The 17,295-nt window shown below is 42.9% G+C and overlaps 1 protein-coding gene across 1 annotated transcript in view; it reads left to right on the top strand.

The window, feature by feature from the left end:
- The first annotated feature begins 11,071 nt into the window (after nt 1–11,071).
- The window catches only part of PDE1C (phosphodiesterase 1C), a 301,936-nt gene continuing 295,712 nt past the window's right edge, over nt 11,072–17,295 (top strand). Inside the window, exon 1 of the mRNA XM_058422827.1 lies at nt 11,072–11,179. Coding sequence (XP_058278810.1) covers nt 11,095–11,179 — 85 coding nt within the window. The 5' untranslated portion in view covers nt 11,072–11,094. The remainder of the gene's footprint in view (nt 11,180–17,295) is intronic.

Below are 17,295 nucleotides of genomic sequence, written 5' to 3'. Positions count from 1 at the left end.
TGCCACTTGCTTGTGGTTGACCCCATCCCCTCCTTCCTAGGGGACCCATCAGACCCTGCGGTTTACTCTTGGCTGCAAAAACTGTCATCATCTTTGCCTTAGCCTTTATGTTTTCCTCATCCCTATGGGATCATCCAAATATGGGGGTAATTCTTTTTTCAACCCCCATATATCCTGGGTAGTAAGTGGCACAATTACAAACCCAAAGCCTCCCCCTTGACTCCCCAAAGGAACTTGGCGGATTAGCATGTGGTGTACCCCTGTCTCTTGCATTCGAAGGGCTTCTGAATGTCCTAAATTGAGTTCCTCTTCTAGTGCTATGTGGTGATATGACATGCTACTCCCCTACACCATTATTATTGTCAGGTGAGGCCATAGGAATAACATTTCCCTGATCCTTTTGCTCCAGAAGCTGGGGACACAGAGCGTGGAGGTGGATGAGCCTCCCAGGCCCTGGCTCTGGAGGGATGTCTCTTGAATGGAATGTAATATGCTCATCTCATCCCCTCCCTGGGAGAGAGGACTTAGGTGAAGCAGTTCTCTCTCAGGTCAGAACAAGGCACCCATAATGCTTTGATATACCTTCCCAAACCCATTGGGTTTTCCCCTTTTGGTACCACCCTTGCTTTCCCCCATAAATATCCCGGAGTTTACCCTGCTTGGCAGGGAGTTGCCGTCCCTGGCCACCCCTTCACAGGATAATAGAAGCTATCCTGTGGAAATGCTACACAGTGCTTCTGTCTCTCTGTTCCTCACAAGGCAGAGCTGAAATAGCTGCTAAGAGCTGAAACCACTGCTAAGAGCTGAATTACTGACAGCCACAGGCTGTGCCTTGCTGAGGCTGCCTGGTGGCTGGAGTCTGCCCGAGACCCCCAGAAAGGCTATCTCTAGTGAGACCTCTCTGTATCGGAAGATAGCAGCTATCCAGGTGTCTTGGTTTGAGAGACAGGTATCTGCTAGGGAGGGTCAGGGCCTCTCTAGGAATGGGGAATTCCAATCCCTTCCTCCAAGTTATAATAATTTAGAAAATTAAAGGAGTTTCTTCAGGCAGAGGTATGGGGAAAGGAATAACAGTTCTTTACTAGTAAATATAACAGGACAAAAAAACAACAACTACAGCAATAATAATAACAGAACCAAGAACCTCAAGGGGCTTTGTTTCACAAGCCTGGGGCAGCCTGATCTCTTCCCCCACCCCCCACCCCCTTCGCCTCAAGAGCACCAAGCTGGAAAAGTGGAAACTCTGGGGCTGATGGCTGGAACGGTGGGTTGTCCCCAGCAGGCGGGGGGTGGGGATGTCCTAGCAAAGTGAGCAGTGCTGAAGAAGCTGTGACGGCTGGACGGGGCTGGCCCAGCTCCAGCAGGGCAGGTGAAGAGGGCTCCGGATTCCTGGGCACCCCAGCAGATGATGGATGGTGGTAGAATTCCCAGGACTGGACTTTTTGTCAACAGTGGACTCCTCCCGCAGCAAGCCACAGGCTGACTGTCTGCCCCCGAAAAAATACCAAGAGCCAGAAAAGCACACTCAGCTCCCACAGCACTGTGCTTTTCTCTCCCCCAAAGTTAGGTGATCTTCCTCCACTCCAGGCCACTTCTTTTGTGTGGGTCAAGCACCCTCTAAGCATCAGTATTTAGTGTCTTAGCAATTTATGGGGGGGAAAAATTCTATAGGAAAAAAAAAAAAACAAACCAAACCTAACTCCCAACACCAGGTCAGATGAAAGACTCTACGGCTGTTCACAACAGGGGACCCCCATCTGGTCCTGGTTCAGCTGGCAACAATGGAGGACAGGATGGGGGAAGGTGATAAAGAACATCCCAATTCTCACCAGTTTCCTCTTCCTCCCTTTTTTTTTTTTTTTTTTTTCTCTTCTCCGTTTTTTCTTTACACATAGATTTCTCTTGTTGCTTATCTAAACCATATTAATCCACATTCTTTTTAATCCATCCTTTTCAATTCTCCTCAAAATACTTCAACAAAATTCAACACAAATGAATTCTATCTGTTCTATAACATGTCCATATAAGCCCCTTTGGCAACTTAATACTCTGGCCACACAAAATAAAAATATTTTACCATAATCTCCATAGTTACCTCTGGGTGAATGCATAAATCTGTCCCAAGACCTCAGATTTCTCCCCAAGGAACTCTCCAGGGGTATTATGGGATCACCATCCCTTTTTTCCGGGGTGCCTTCTAGGCTTTACCCTTGCAACCCTACATGGATGCTGTTTTACCTGTACTACCCTCCATGGGTGCCCTCCCAGGTTTGCTCCCCAAAGATCCCATTTTACTCACTGTGAGATTTTTCAATGGTCCTTCCCTGCAGACTCTTCATGGACCTACCTGGTCCACCACTCGTCTGTCTCCTGGACAGCCTCGGGAACCCAATCGACTGCCTTATGCTAGCCACTACCAAGGGGAGCTGGTCCCCAAAACAGGGTGAGGAGCCCCTTTAGCTTGCTTGCTGCCTGCTGCCCCAGATGGTGGAAATATTCTGGAAATATCAATCAGTGGAATCCTTCCCATTGTTTATCTCTCAGTGCTAGTTTTGTCTACCAGCGGACCCACTGCTTGTTTGTAAAGACAAATCTGTCATTCCTCTCAACTCCCTCACTAAAAGAGGGTCCTATCACCACCTGCTCGGGTGCCCAGGATCCTGAGCTCGCCTCTCCCTGCCCTGCTGGGAGCTGGGCTGCCATTGCACCATCCCCGCTGCTTCTTCCGCACTGGTCCGAGTTTTTTGCTGTACTGTAGCTCCACATTCCCTGCCTGCTGAGATGTCCTGCCATCCCAGCCTGCTGCTTCTGAGGGTCCTGCTCGTGCACCAGGATTTACTGCCCCAGGGGTTTGTGAAGCAAAGCCCCCCTTCCATCCCCTCTTGTCCCAAGCAAGCTGCTGTTACCACATACTCCCCGAGCCTGCACCACAGCGCCCTCTGCAGCCATGGGGTAGTCATCACTCCTGCCCTCCCCACTGGGAGCTGCCAGCGACCCAAACAACTGTGACCATCACTACACCAAAGGGGAAAGTTCCTGAGGCCAAGAAGGCTGTTCCTGGGTTTGTAGTTCTGTTTGTTGTTAATGCCATAGCTGTTGTTGTTCTTTTGCTTTATTATAGATACTAGTAAAGAACTGTTATTCCTATTCTCACATCTTTAACTAAGAGCCCCTTAATTTCAAAATTACAGTAATTCAGAGGGAAGGGATTTACATTTTTCATTCCAAGGGAGGCTTCTGCCTTCCTTAGCAGACACCTCTCTTTCAAACCAAGACAGAAGGCCTCTGATATGGAGAAAGCATATAACTAGATATTAACATTTCTCTGCTGGTGAGTACTTTGACCAGGGAGCAGAAAGCTACTGAAAACTTGAAATTTGGATTTTAAGGATTTCTATCTGTGAAATGGCCTGAAATAAAACCCAGGTAATTTTCTTGCTTTTGTCTTTTCTTTTGTTATATGAGAAGCAGATGAATTCTTGCAGTCCAGAAACTGAGGAAAACAAATTAGTCAGGGGGAGACATGGGACAAAATGGCTGAAAATAAACTCTTCATGGAGCCCTGATTTTTTTACCTCAGTGATTTTTACCTCAAACGGAAAGAAGTTGTGTCGGATGAAGTTGTGAAAGAAGCAAATAAGAGGATAGCATGCAGTAGTACTCCTGGAAGCATGGAAAACAGACAAAATGAGGGAGTGTAGGAAGAAAGGACACATTGTGACCCTCCCCAGCATGGTGGGATTGAGGATTGAGCCACTGCTTTGAGGGTACAACCCAACAGTCACAAAAACCAGTGACAGAATTAGAAGTTACCCCAAGGTGACTCATTCCAGGTAGTTATCATATATAATTTTGTTGTCTACAATATACACACATGTGATTGCTGTTTTGTGCACTGAGGACTAAATAATACTTCTATATTACTTAGTGTCTTGTGGGATTAAGATGACTATTGAGGGCAGAATGAAGGACACCAGAAAGCTCTGCTAGATGAACATTCATTATATAAAATATACCAAACCACTGACAGCTGCTTATGCTTTGCTACTGCATGAATGGTTATTTTTCATTTGCTGATTCACCAAATCAAACAGGCTCACCTATTCTCTTCAGAGGGAGGTGAAGTCTTGACAGATCTCTTGAAAACTACTCTGTCATGAGGAAAATAAACAATGAGGAAGTCTACTCATTGGTCTATGCTAAAGAGGTGGCCATACATGTTTATGGATGCTGATGGTAAAGTTTTGGCAGTGATACAGCGACATCAGCAGTACTTAAAGCCGGGTTATTAGTTCAATGAAAAGAAGCCTGGACAAGGAATTGGGTCTTGAAGTGTAGCACTGACAGTATAAAGAGTTTAGACTGAAGTACGTTTGAGGCTGAACCATTGTTCTAGAAGTGGTTTAAACCATGAAAGCATTGAAAATCTTACATGTTGTAGCCTCTGCCTCAAGTGAGTTGGTTATATTCCTCCAGTTCACTCCCCTAAGGTCACCCTGGTTTTTCTGAGTTTTTTAAAGCCTTTTGATTGTTCATAAGATGGAGTCAGACCTTTTCGCTTCTGTACAATATTAGGAGCAGTTTCTGCCTTTTCTCACACATGTAACATAAACAAATCCTTTGTTTTTCTTTCCCTGTCCTTTGTTTGCATATTTCTAACCTGAAAACAATTGTAACTGACAGTTGGTCTGGCCATTCGTCTGGGAGGTGAAAACTCCAGAAGCCAATCCACAGCCAGACCCACAAATGTATAAAAAGTAAGAAATAAACAGGCAGAGGGGCTCTTGGCCTTGGCTCAGCCTTAGGCTCTCTCGGAGGAACTCTCTGCCCTGCAAAATCTCTTGTCACCCTGTGATTGCTTTGCGTGTCCCGATCACACCCTAACACTTTTTTTTTTTTTTTTTTTTTTTTGAGAATAGTGTTTTTTAAAATTAAGTGGCCACCATGTCTATTCTGTCATAAAACAATGACCACTACTTACTTATGGTACTTATTTACAACTACGGCTTCAAGGTCATTCCCTACATCCCTGTGCAGCTTGCTTGCCAGATAAGCTCAAAAACAGTTCAGCCGTTCAACCATCTGCCCTGTTGCAAGTAGCTACACATCTGTTTTATATTGTTATTCCACAGCAAAATCCAACACAAATGTTTGGTAGATGTAGGCAACTCCTGTGCAGTCTTAAAATAAAAACAGAATTTAAGATGGAAAAAAACCTAGTTGTGTTGGGAGTAAATCCCCAAAATAACTTGTTCCAAAAGTTATAAAGTTAATATGTGTCCTAGGGTAACTTTATGATGCCTGTATCCCCAATCGTCTGTTCTGTTTATGCTGTATATTGAGTCCTGTGCCTTTAAGACTGGTTCTAAGAGCAAGGAGAAGCGCGGAGTTTGTTTTGAGAAAACTGCCCGACTCCTCCACATTCTTCTGCGGACAGCGTGTTCGACGGAGGCTTGGAGAGACTGCAGGACAGAGATTTTTTTCTTTGCTTTTAGTTAGTTTCAGCTAGCTAGGGCAGAGAATTTCCCTGGACTGTTTTTTTTCCTCTTTCTTGGAACTGTTTAAACCTGCTCTGGACTGAAAACCCAGGGGAGCACTGGGGGCTGCACCTGCGGCCCACCAGGGCCTGGACCTCGGCATTTTCCAGCAGCGCCAGAGGGACTGGGACTGAGGAGACGCTGAGAGAGAGAGCCGAGGTACACCCACGGCAAGGACTTTCTCAGTTTGCCATCTCACTTCAGAAGGAGAGGTTTTATTGTTTCATGCTATTCATTCTTTATACTTGTATGCACTTCATTTGTTTAGTAAAATAGTTTTTTCCACTTTTCTCCAAAGAGGGTTTTGTTTTTTTCCGGACCGGTTGGAGGGAGGGGCCACGTGGGCTTGCTTCCTTAGAGGGATCCTATACAGGGGTTTTCTCCCAAATTTGTCCCAAACCAGGACAATATGTTAGACAAATTAATATTAAGTTAAAGTTCTAATTACCTATTGTTAATGATTCTATTGTTAAAATCCCTTTTTCGTCAGGTATCATCTCCTGCTTCCTGGGAAATGGCACCTGGAACCATGAGGAGGAGGGTGACATCAGAGCTTGCATGCAAATAAGAAGACATTCTGCACAGCTCAGCAAAGGAAACTGTTGCTGTGTATTATTTGGTTTCATATTGTATTTCATTTTTATATTGGATTTTAAAACAGTTTGTTCCATGCTCCTCTGTTCCCCTGGAAAATGTAATATCCCGAAGTTTGTCCCTGCCCATCTCCCACATTGTTCCCTTCCTGGAATGTAATCCAACCCTATTCCACTCCCACCTTATCCCTGATTGGGTAGTGGCTTGTCCCTGCGTTTAGCCCCTTCCCTGGCTATAAGCCAAAGCAAGAGGGGGTAAACCCTCTTGGCTCCGGGGACTGGGACGGGGCTCCTGACCCAGGCTGGGGCAGCACCACAGAAGAAAGACTGAATAAAGCCCTGGTTTTCTCCCTGAATCAAGTGCAGACCTTTCCTTTGCCATTGACGAGGTTTCTCTCTCTCTGCTAAGGGAAAGATTCCCGGCCACTCTGAGGTTTTGGGGCCCTGAGGAAGAATCCTTCCAACTGTAGTTTGTCTCTTGAGCTAGCCGAAGCGAAAATGGAGCCAGGGCTCTGAGAGAAAAACAAGCCACAGGAACCCCCTAAAACGGTAAGCCACCACAGAAACAAAGGATTTAAATAACATCTATGGGTGAGGAACAAATATAGTTGTCTCCCTAGACCTTTTTAACCTCTTGCCTTAAACAGTAGAGATGCTGGCTGGAAAGAGGACTCCAGACTTCAGATCGAGGACAGGCCTCCTGGTGTTCCTGCAAGCGGACAAAGCTGCATACCTCCTCCTTTGTGTCACTCCTCACAGCAGCAGCGGCGTGCACATGACCTGTTGGGCCCCCAGAGCTGATTCTAATAAAGGCATTAAAAAGGAGCAGATCTCCTTGCCCTGTTTATTTCAGCTGGGGAACTCGTCCGGGATCACCACACCTGAAGTAGATTTCTGGACAGGATGGTCGCCTGCCTCGAGGCCTGCCTTGGGAATTGCTGGTGACCCCTGGACCCTGGGATTGGTGAGGGACCAGTAACGTCTGGTTACTGGAGGAGTGCCGGATCGGTGAGAAAAACCGGTGGTGGGAGTAGGAAGTGAGCGAGTGAAGTGTGAATGAGATGGGGGCCGGCAGTTCAGACCCCCAAAGTGAGTGTGGATCCCTCACTACCACAGTTCCAGACTCCCGTGAGGGAGCCGGCCGGGAACAGGGGGAAGCGAGTGAGGCCTACCACGGCCTAGTGAGTGTTTGAGGCACCCCCTAGGGGGTAAAGAGCACCCCCCCCGCCACCTCCGGACGTGCAGAGGAAAACAGTGTGTGAGTGGCTGGCAACGGCAAAAGTCCTGGCAAGGGTTCAGGCAGTAAGTCCCGGCAAGAGTTCAGGCAAAAGTCCCAGCAAGGGTTCAAAAGAAAACAACCTTACTTGGTTATTCATAAAATTGTAAGATCTGAGTTGCCTGTCATTTTCTCTCATTTTGGGTAGAGGCACCTTTGTGACTTCTTTGAGGCCAAGTAGACTTTTTAGTTGTTGTAGAATTTGTGCTGCCTGTCAGTTTATTTCATTTCAGTTAGAGGCACCTTATGGAGTTTTTGTTAAGGCCTAAATCATTGGAGGGTTGCTATAGCAAAGGAACAGGCCTCTCCAAGATCAAGGAGAAAGGGAATAGGATTAAGAACATTCCCCCTCATAGCCCGCTAGGTGAATTATTAGAGAGATGGATCTACTTAGAGGCCACAGAAGGGTTAGATAAGATCAAAATGATTCACTGTTGTCTGGAGGTCTGGCCAAAGTTAGGAATACAAGGAGAGTGGAATGTTGTGGAACAAAAGACAAGTGGATGTGTGAACAGTTAAATCAGTATTTGAGGGCTCAAGATGATTCTGAACCCAAGCAATTACCATATGCAGCTTGTTGGCTAAAGAACGCCATTGGGAATGGAGGTGTGCTTTCGGTTTTTAGTTTTGAGATTTAGGTGGTTTTAGAGTCTTTTTGCCTTCTGCAAAGCTTTGAGCTAGACGTATAAAAGAGACGGAGTCTTTAGGTTTTGATTTTTCAAGGTTGCGTGCTTTGTTTATTGTTTCTTATCTTACAAATTTTTTTGTGCTTAACAAAGGTTTGTGCAGCTGCTTGGGCATCTGTTGACTCCTTTCAGACTGGGCTGTTGCTATCTTTTATAGTAATTGCTATGTGTTTTTTATTTATCATTATTTGCTAATATTTATTACTTATACTAAAAAGGTCATCTTTACTTTGACTTAATTTTTTCAAACTACTTTGTGCTACTGTTACTGCAGAAAATGGAGTGAGGGAAGAAGAAGGAAGAAGCAGGAGACAACGCCTCAAATTTTCCATCTTGCTCCTATTCACCTCTATACTAAAAACTTAAACCTACTGTTTTCTCACCCTCTGATAAGCTAAACTACTATCTTTCACACTCTTGTGGCTTGCAATCCTTCCTGCAGTGCAGGAAGCCTTTCCTATGGACTGGGATCAAAGCCAAAATCCCTCTGGGCTCTGGGTCAGGGTCCCAGACCCCCCTGTCCAGGTCTCTGACCCTCCAGGGCAGCCAAAGGAATGCCCTGGAGTCCAACAGTGTGCGAATATATAAAGTGCAGGGGAAGAAAGGAGAAAATAAAGAGAAAGATGAAGGGGTAAAGGAGACTAGTAAAAGGTGGGATCCCCTGGACAATTTACCCCATGCTGTGCCTCTGTTGGCACCCCTAGCAGCTCTTCTTCCTCAGGTTCACCTTGAAGCACCTCCTCCCTCTTTGCTCGCCCCCCCCCCCCCCCCCGCCCCCCGCAATGAGGAGCCTTGGTCCCTCCCTCAGCGGTCATACCTTTACTGCCCCCTCCAATTTCCCTTGCTGGCCACCCCCTTTATCACCATCACTATCTAACCCACCTGCCGTACCCCCAACACCTCCTCCAATCCTCCCCATCATGAACCCAGGTTCCTCTCCCCCTCCTACTGCTAGCCCCTTACCCCATTCTAATTGGAACAAGAGTGGCCCCCCACCCAGTAGCCTCTTACCATCATGTATGTCTACTGATCTACAGCAAGCCCAAGTTCTTACTAAAACTCTCAGACAGTTTTGTGTCTGGGGACGGACCATTTTGTGGTACTACTCGATCGAGGGGACATCTAAATTAGAAAAGCTTTTCTCCGTTAGAGAAGTCCCCATGGGAAGAGTGGCTGGAGGGCTCGGATTTGTAAATGCCCCTTTGGCAGTCTCCGAAGTAAGGGATAGCATTGGTGCTTATATGATCTATATGACCAGTGGCAGACAAAATAATTCCTTAAAAATATTTTATACTTGGATTATTTTCCTACCTTCTTTTGGAGAGCCAGCTAAGTGATGGATTTCAGTAACCTGCATGAGCAGTCTTCATTGCAGAGGCTATAAAGTGTCTATAAAGAGCAGCTACCCTTTTAAATTCCAGAACTATTGCCTACATTTTTCATATACAAAATAACTGCAGGTGCAAGTGTTGGAAATGTTATATGTGAGTAGTTGTTTTTTGTTTCAAAACAGTGACTTATTAAAAAAAGCCCAACATACCGTCACTGCTAGAAGCCGTTTCCTTAATGTGCTTGACTTTTATTGTTGAAAATCCAAAGAAATAATATTAAAAATTAACAAAGAAAAAGCTTTATTTGGCTGAGGGTCTCCACTATGGTAGAACTAAATGGAATTTAAATTAACTGCTGAATCAGTAGTGATTCTCTTCCATCCTTTGAAAAGAGGGGATTTAAAAAGTGCAGCATTCCTATCTGACTTAAGCTTTTGTTGAGAAGATAGGGCTTGGTTTATATCTTAAACATGACCACGTTTGCTGATATTTTGTAAACCTTTAAGTGTGCATTGAGCAAGCTTTTAGTAAACTATGTACGGGTTATTATTTTGATGGCAGTCTTCTTAGTGTTTCCAAATGGTTTCAATGCAGACCAATGCAAAACTTGATGCATTTATGTGGAATTTATGTTTTTTTCTTGGAAACATAAAAATTGGAACATTTCAATAGCACATTTATGATTTTAACATATATTACAAGAAAAAGAAAGAATTGCACAGATTTATGTGTACTGGAATCATTAAGCTGTTGACTGTTTTCTTAGATGCCTACTCATAAAACTTTGGCTTGCAGCTGCCTTCTTGTGAAAACTTTGGCAGCCTTGACTCTAAATTTTGTCTGTTCCTAAGATTTCCCTGCCTTTTTGAGTGGATTGCTTGCATGTACTCTGAGTCAACATTTCTAAACATTACTAGGTAAAACTACAGAGATGAGTTTACAAACCGTGATAAAGGACAAGGAGAAGGAAGCGTTTGGAAGACTGTTTTGTGTGTGTGCATGCATGAACATTTTGCTCAGCTTATCAACATTACTGCTAAATTACATGTTGTTTTCCCATGTTCTTCTTTACTGATAATTTCTAGTTCTGTGGTCTCAGCTGGGTTTCTAGAGACTTGCTGTTTACATAAGTAGCAGATGATTGATGGTGTAATGTATTTGGGTTGATTCATTATATCTGGAATTACTAAAACACACTGCTTCTTTTCAAAGAGCTGAAATCCGAGCACATTTTTCTGCAAGTCAGAAATCCCTATGAGTAAAAGGAGCCACAGAAACTGGTTGCAGCATAGAAGGGAATACAGAGAGCGTCAGTGGGTGGATAACAGGAAAATCTAACCCTTTATCATTTTCTTGTGTGCTACCTCCTACACAGAGATTTGACAGCTGCAGCTGGCTCACTGACTTGGTAGTCTCGCACTAATTGACTGCTGGTTTTGATTAGGGAGCCTCTAACCAGTTGAACTCTGAGCAGGCGTGTAGGTAACTTGCCAATGAGAGTATTTGGGGGAGGAGAAAATTCTTTGTTGCATGCCTCTCAGATCTGGCTTCCTAAGAAGATGTGAGGCTTGGTGTATGTGCTGTCACAGGCAGATACTCAAGGGCAGCTAAGAGTGCTCTGCTTCCAGGACGGAGAGAAAGGCAGCTGCTGAAAGTACAGCTGGCAGGATCATGACAGACTCAAGTAGCAGAAAGGAAGCATTTAAAAAATGCCAGAGTGCTACATTCAGTATCGATGGATATAACTTTAAAATTGGTGAGCCTGATTTCATTTGTCTCTTTTTCTTTTTCTTTCTTTCCAGTCTTTCTTAGTAATTCCAGTAAGTACAGCTAAAAGACAGCTGTTGTCAACTGCCGTTTGTCAATATATGCCTCTAAAATGTACAGGTGCCCTGCAATTTTTGCCTGCATTGGTTTTGCATTCCGTCTTCTGTATTTTATTTTGCCCAAGAAACTTGCCTTTGATATGTAGCTACTCTACATCCTTTTGCTAGATTTTGGCACAAGTTCACCAAGATGTTTGCATACTTTTGTTTTGAAACCTTACCTCAGGAAAGCCTGGGCTCCAGGATTGCAGATTTCCAGCTTGCTAGCTGTATTTCCTTCCTATGAACCCAGAATGTCATCCTTCGGAGCCATGGCTTTCTTTGCAATATTTTATTGTTTAATTAGCCAGTGTTTTCAAATTCTGGAATCTTTTGTCATTTCTCACTTTGCACAGAGATATATATCCAATTGTTCGCAAACACAAGAAGTAAAATTGCTGAGACAATGAGAAACATGGAGGAAAGATTAGGAATTTTAGGATGGATTACTGTATTTGTTTGGAGAATGCTGTTTCATGTTTAAGTTTATGCCTTGGGGAAGAGTGAGGCTTCTCAAAGTGAAAGGGATTTTTCCAATAGACTTGGTACACAAAATCTGAGGATTCTCGGAGCAGACTGCTTTGCTATAAATGATTATCTTACTAGGATATGTGTATATATATGTACCCCTATACATATCCATGTAGATCTTAGAAGCAAAGCAAGCTTACATCCCACTTGAATTTTTAGATTAAATCAAAATTAAAGTATATGGATAACTTAATTGTAACAATCAATAGAAATTCCTGTTGAATACCTTTAAGAAGACAGAGATTCCACTTCCTTACTATTGTGAACTCAGGAAAGTTTTTCCTGGGTGGTACTAACAAAACTGGGCCAGAATTTCATCTAATAATGATAGATACAAGCTTTTATTGGTGTGGAAGGAGATATCTGTTTAGTCCTCTGATTAAAGGAGAATTAGTTTTGCAGTCATTAACATCATGCAAGCATTAGGCTTGTTGAAAAAAACTGGAGATATATGTTTCATTAAAATATCTTTACATAGTTAAGATATCTTAACTATCTCTTAATGTTCATGTAGCACTTTAGAGGTGAAACTGCCAGGCCAATGCCATATTTGAAATTTCTTTCTCTAATGGGAAGGCCACAGGTTGTTGCAATATGCTCACTTTTGCACCCCCCTATCTAAATCTCTTCACTCTCAGCATCATTATTAGTAGTGCGTTTTTATCAGTTTGTGTCAGTTTGGTGGATGAACATTTTCTTTGTCTTTGGGTGGGGGTTTTTTTGTATTTTTTGTTTTGTTTTGTTTTCTGTTTTTTAAATTCAGGAACAAAACAACAGGATTGCTGGGTTGTTGCCCTGCTGTCTTTATTGCTACTCATGCTCACAATACAAGCGGACCAATTTAGCATCAAATGACTCAGGGTTTAGAACTGAGAGTTGTCTTGGGTACCAAATATGCTATTGTATTTCAAATCTATCCCTGCCCAAAAAATTTTTACTGTCTCTTTAAGGTTTGCACATCTCTTTAAGGCTACTGTGTCTTTAAGGTGGCACGTCTGGAACCAGCAGGCTGGTATGGTAGACTTAAAAAGGTTGGAGCACACAGGTAGAGTCCTGTACTTCACCTTTTGGCTTGCTTTTTCATCTCTTGCCACACTTCTTGGCTTTCATCTTAAAGCTGAGGTAGTGTGAGCAGAGGCTTCCCTTTGTGCTCATTTTTGTGTGGTGGCATATTTCTTAAGGCAGAGGTTGGTTGGCAGTGTGGGGAAGGGGAAGGAGTTCTGGGCTAGCTGCCCAGAAAAACTGCATTTCTGCAATCAAAAACTGTTTCAGAGTGAAACTTTGCGAACCTTTATTGTCAGTGCAAAGCTTGAGCTGGTCCCTCACCACGCCACCCCCTGTTAATTCCAGGAGTCTGTTTCTTTCTACATTCAACACACCAGTGGCTCAGAGGACAGCAGCAGCATCGACACTGGTGGAGTATAGTGGGAGACAAAAGGAAGCAGCGGGCGGTGGAGCTGACCCCACATGTACTGACAATTCCCATATGCCACAAGAGCTGTTTTGTAAACTCCTACCTTCCCAGGAGGGTTTAGTGCAACGCTTTCCCTTTTGTCTCCCGAGCAGTATGGTTGCTGGTGAATGCTGCTATCTTGGTCAGATGCCATTTTTGCTTTGTCTCCCTAGATGTAGTTGCCTGTGATGGATGCCACCTTAAAAGAAGTATTTCGCCATTTTGGATTTCTCTTGGTTCTCAGGAAGTTAATGAGATTTATCAGTTTGTATCTAGTGATTATTTACTGTTATTTTTTTGCCTGTTGCAGTTTTGCTTGTTAGGAAACTGATATTTTTTCATTTATATCTACTCAGATTTTGTTTCTCCTTATTGGTGTAAAGGGATTGATTAAAACAATGGGAAAGAACTCATGTTAGAGTGATCCCCTTCAAACGGTCTTAAAGCAAGACTCAGGTTTTTCCTGCTTCTTAGGATAGTTGCATTGCAGCTCCTGTGCTACTTTGGCGTGCATCTATATTTGATGCACACAGTGTATTGATCCTATGATCTGTGTATTATATAACATATATTTTTATATCTGGGCAAGTGTGCATTGTATTGAATCACATAACTAAAAACTTTGTAAACATACTATGTAGTATTACCAGCACTGTGGTAGTCAGACCTAAATGATTCATGTATTTGTTATCATTATACTGAAGAAAATAAATCTATCCAAGAAACCCCACAGCAAAATCAGTGTATTAGGGATAGGCTTAAATATCTTTTTTCCCATTAGATGAGAATTCTGTTTTTTGTGTCCTGATGATTTTTAAGAAGTTCTTGGGAAATGCTGAGCTGCTGCATCTGCTACTGTAATGTTAGCTGAGAGGCAAGGCTGATACCTTGAGGAACAGAGAAGTATTAGTTTGAGTGAAAGTAACTTCCCTTTGGGTGCAGAATGAATCATAGTTGTCATGCAACATTTGCAAATTGTTGTCCAACTCTGTTCCAGACAGAGTGGGAACAACATACTGGGAGTTTGGGTAGCTATGTCCATGATGAAATATCTGTACTATTAGAAGGGAAGCATGGTAATAATTGCAAGTTAAATCTTCACTATTGTCACCCCCAACTGCATGGTTGAGAGCATTGGGGAAGGATGTTTGGTCATTCCATTGCTTCTTTTGGTTCACTTGGCAGTATACAATTTGCAGCTGGTCTCAGTGGTCTTAAACATCTTTTCCAACCTAAATGACCCTATGAAGAGAAAATATTTTGCATTGATACACATTTAAACTAACTTCTAAGAAATCATGATCTTCACAGTGTTTTGAAAACTGATTACTGACCATGAAACTTAATAAAAAATTTAATGAAAATTAATGAAAGACCTGTGCCTAATATCAAACATGAAAGTATGAGGGTGAAGAAGAAGCCTGGTGCAAAAAGAGCTGCTTGCTGAAGGCTTATGGTTGGATACCTTGTGTCTCTGCAGTTGGCCAGCATCTGCTTACAGAGCAGAGCAAACCAGAGCAGCTTCTCAACTGTTCTAGTTCTCACCTTAGCTGCTTACCACATTGGTGTTGGGAAGTGAGAGCTGTGGGAAATGCACACTTCCCAAGTACTTCACAGATCCCTGCAGAAGAGAGGGATGTGCCATATCAGAAAGGCAAATGTGTGACAATACGAGGTAGCTTTCTTCTGTATGAAGAAACAATCCTTTTCCTCTAGATATAAGTGTTTTGACAGAGACTCTGAGGGGGATTGAGGTGCACTGGCCCAGTGAGGATTTTGAATATTGCACTTTTACGGATTTCTTGCACTGGTAGTTGATGGAAAGATTGGAGCCACAGTGTGAACCATTTAGTGGCACTATTCGAGAACTGGAATCATGCAACTTAATTTGCTCCAGAAAGCTGAGTTTGTCTCAGATGAAGATTTCAAGATCTTTATTTGCCATGGTTTATGTCACCAAATTATAGTACATGAAGTTTTATATACACAAGATACTGTATTTGAGCTCTTGTTTGATTTTGGCTAAGGTTTCCTCCACTAAAACATAACAGAGAGGAAGTTAAGGCTTTCCCCACCCCCCGTGGCACCCACCCCCCACCCCTCCCCGTGGAATGTCTTCTCACTGCAGTGCAAATGAGAGACTATTAACTCAGAATGCCAGATAAGTGTTACTTGCTGTTGTAATTGACTCTAGACATTGGTCCACTGTCTTTAAACCTGGGAAATGATAAACATAAATATTAAAAAGAAGATGTTTTCCTTCAGCATTTATTACATTTCTGTGACTGAGATCTTAACTTCAGTAAAACTCCAGTTTTCTGGGTTTTTATATCCAGAAGCATCTGGAAACATTGTTCTATCCAATGTGTAAAATAAATTTTTAAAATTGACACACATTTTGCCTGTAAAAGCTTTCCCTCCAGTTACTATAGAAGTCCTGAGTTTTGTTTCGTGGTGATTTTAGATTCAAACACAAGGTGCAAATAGGGGAGAAGGCAGAGACACTTGGCTGGAGACGAGGACACCTATTCTCTTTGTGCTAGATCCTGGACCAAGAATTTGTCCGCCTGTCCTTCTTCTGTGAAGGAAAGAAATGCAATCAGGTCTCTTCTACAGACAACAAATGATGGTTGCTACGTACAAGGAAGGGCCCGATCTTACCATCTGAGAAATAACGTTGCCTCTGCTTTTTTTTCTTTCTGGTCTTTGGCCAACTATTCCTTCTTCCAGTGCTTTCTGAATTGATACAAAGGTATTAATTTAAAAATTCAGATTTTCTAGAATCCCTAAATTTCAAAATAAATAAAGAGGCAAGAAGTCTTCTGTGCCTTTTGAGCTCAGGTTTAGGCAGGAAGGCAGCCAGGCCTGTTCCTGAGCAGGCAGGCTCTGACAGGGAGAAGCTTCTTTCAAGACTATTCCTTCTCCCATGTTGAAAGCCAGAGGTCTGCCTCCTTCTCATCCTCCTCCTCCTGCTGAGGATTAAAGTCTAGGAGCTTTCAAACTAACTGTCCTTGGGGATTTGTGTATTTGCTGCAGATTTTCTGTTTTAAACCCTTGTGCTCTACTAATTGGTCTTTTGTTTTGATGTAGTGGTTTTTTTCACTCATCAAGTTAATTTTTCTGAGTTTTGTAGCTTTGCATGACTAAGAAAGCAAAAGGCTCCTGAACATATAATTCACTTATTTGTGTATTTATGCAAATCAAACCAAGGGGCATAATCCTGACCAGCAGTAAGTATTCATCACTCCACTGCAGTCAGGAAAACTGCTTTAAATGAGAAAAGACTCTGTCCTGGTCTTTTCCAGTTGAAGTTGTTGTATGTTAGAGAAGGAACTGCCCTTCATACAAAGCAGGCAAGTAATGCAGTTTTTCCATGCATAGCTTGCAAGACTTCATCAAGGTTATGCTGATATGATTTTGCTCCCTATTTCTCCTTGCCAGGTGACAGAGCTTGTATCTAACAAACCTGCTGAAACTCCATTCCAAATTTCTAATAGCTACAGGCTTGAAATTTTTAGGACTGAGAAATGAACCCTCATGATTACATCCAACAGCTTTGTGCTATGACTGCATGGAAAGTTAGAGTAGTGGTGCAGGGAAGGATGCAGTAATTACTGAATAGATGCACTTAATGAAGTCTCTGCTGGCTTCCCAGCTGGTGAGTAGAGTGGTTCACTGGAACAACATGAAATAGTCACTTGGGTCATTATGTCACATCCTCTCATTGTAATAGCAGCTGCAATCAGTCCCCTGAAAATTTTTCTTAGGTATAAACACGGCCTCTTTCCATTAAATTGCAGTGCATGGTTTGTCTCTTGCTGCTACTGCTGCATGATGGTACATTTCATATCTGTTGATTAGTACCCTTTCCAGTCACCGCACTTCTTCTCATTGTTATGCAGAGTGATGAAACCTGCAAAGTATAGAAGGTTTTCCATTGGGAAGTGGAGAGGGTAGACAACTTGTTCAGTCAGTACTGCTTAATTCAGTTTCAACTCCAAGGACTTAAAGTAGATTTATAGG

Source organism: Hirundo rustica, chromosome 1 (assembly GCF_015227805.2).
Source record: "Hirundo rustica isolate bHirRus1 chromosome 1, bHirRus1.pri.v3, whole genome shotgun sequence".
In the NCBI taxonomy this organism is placed as follows: domain Eukaryota; kingdom Metazoa; phylum Chordata; class Aves; order Passeriformes; family Hirundinidae; genus Hirundo; species Hirundo rustica.
Note: the sequence above shows the minus strand (reverse complement) of the source record. Positions and strands in the feature narration are given on the sequence as shown.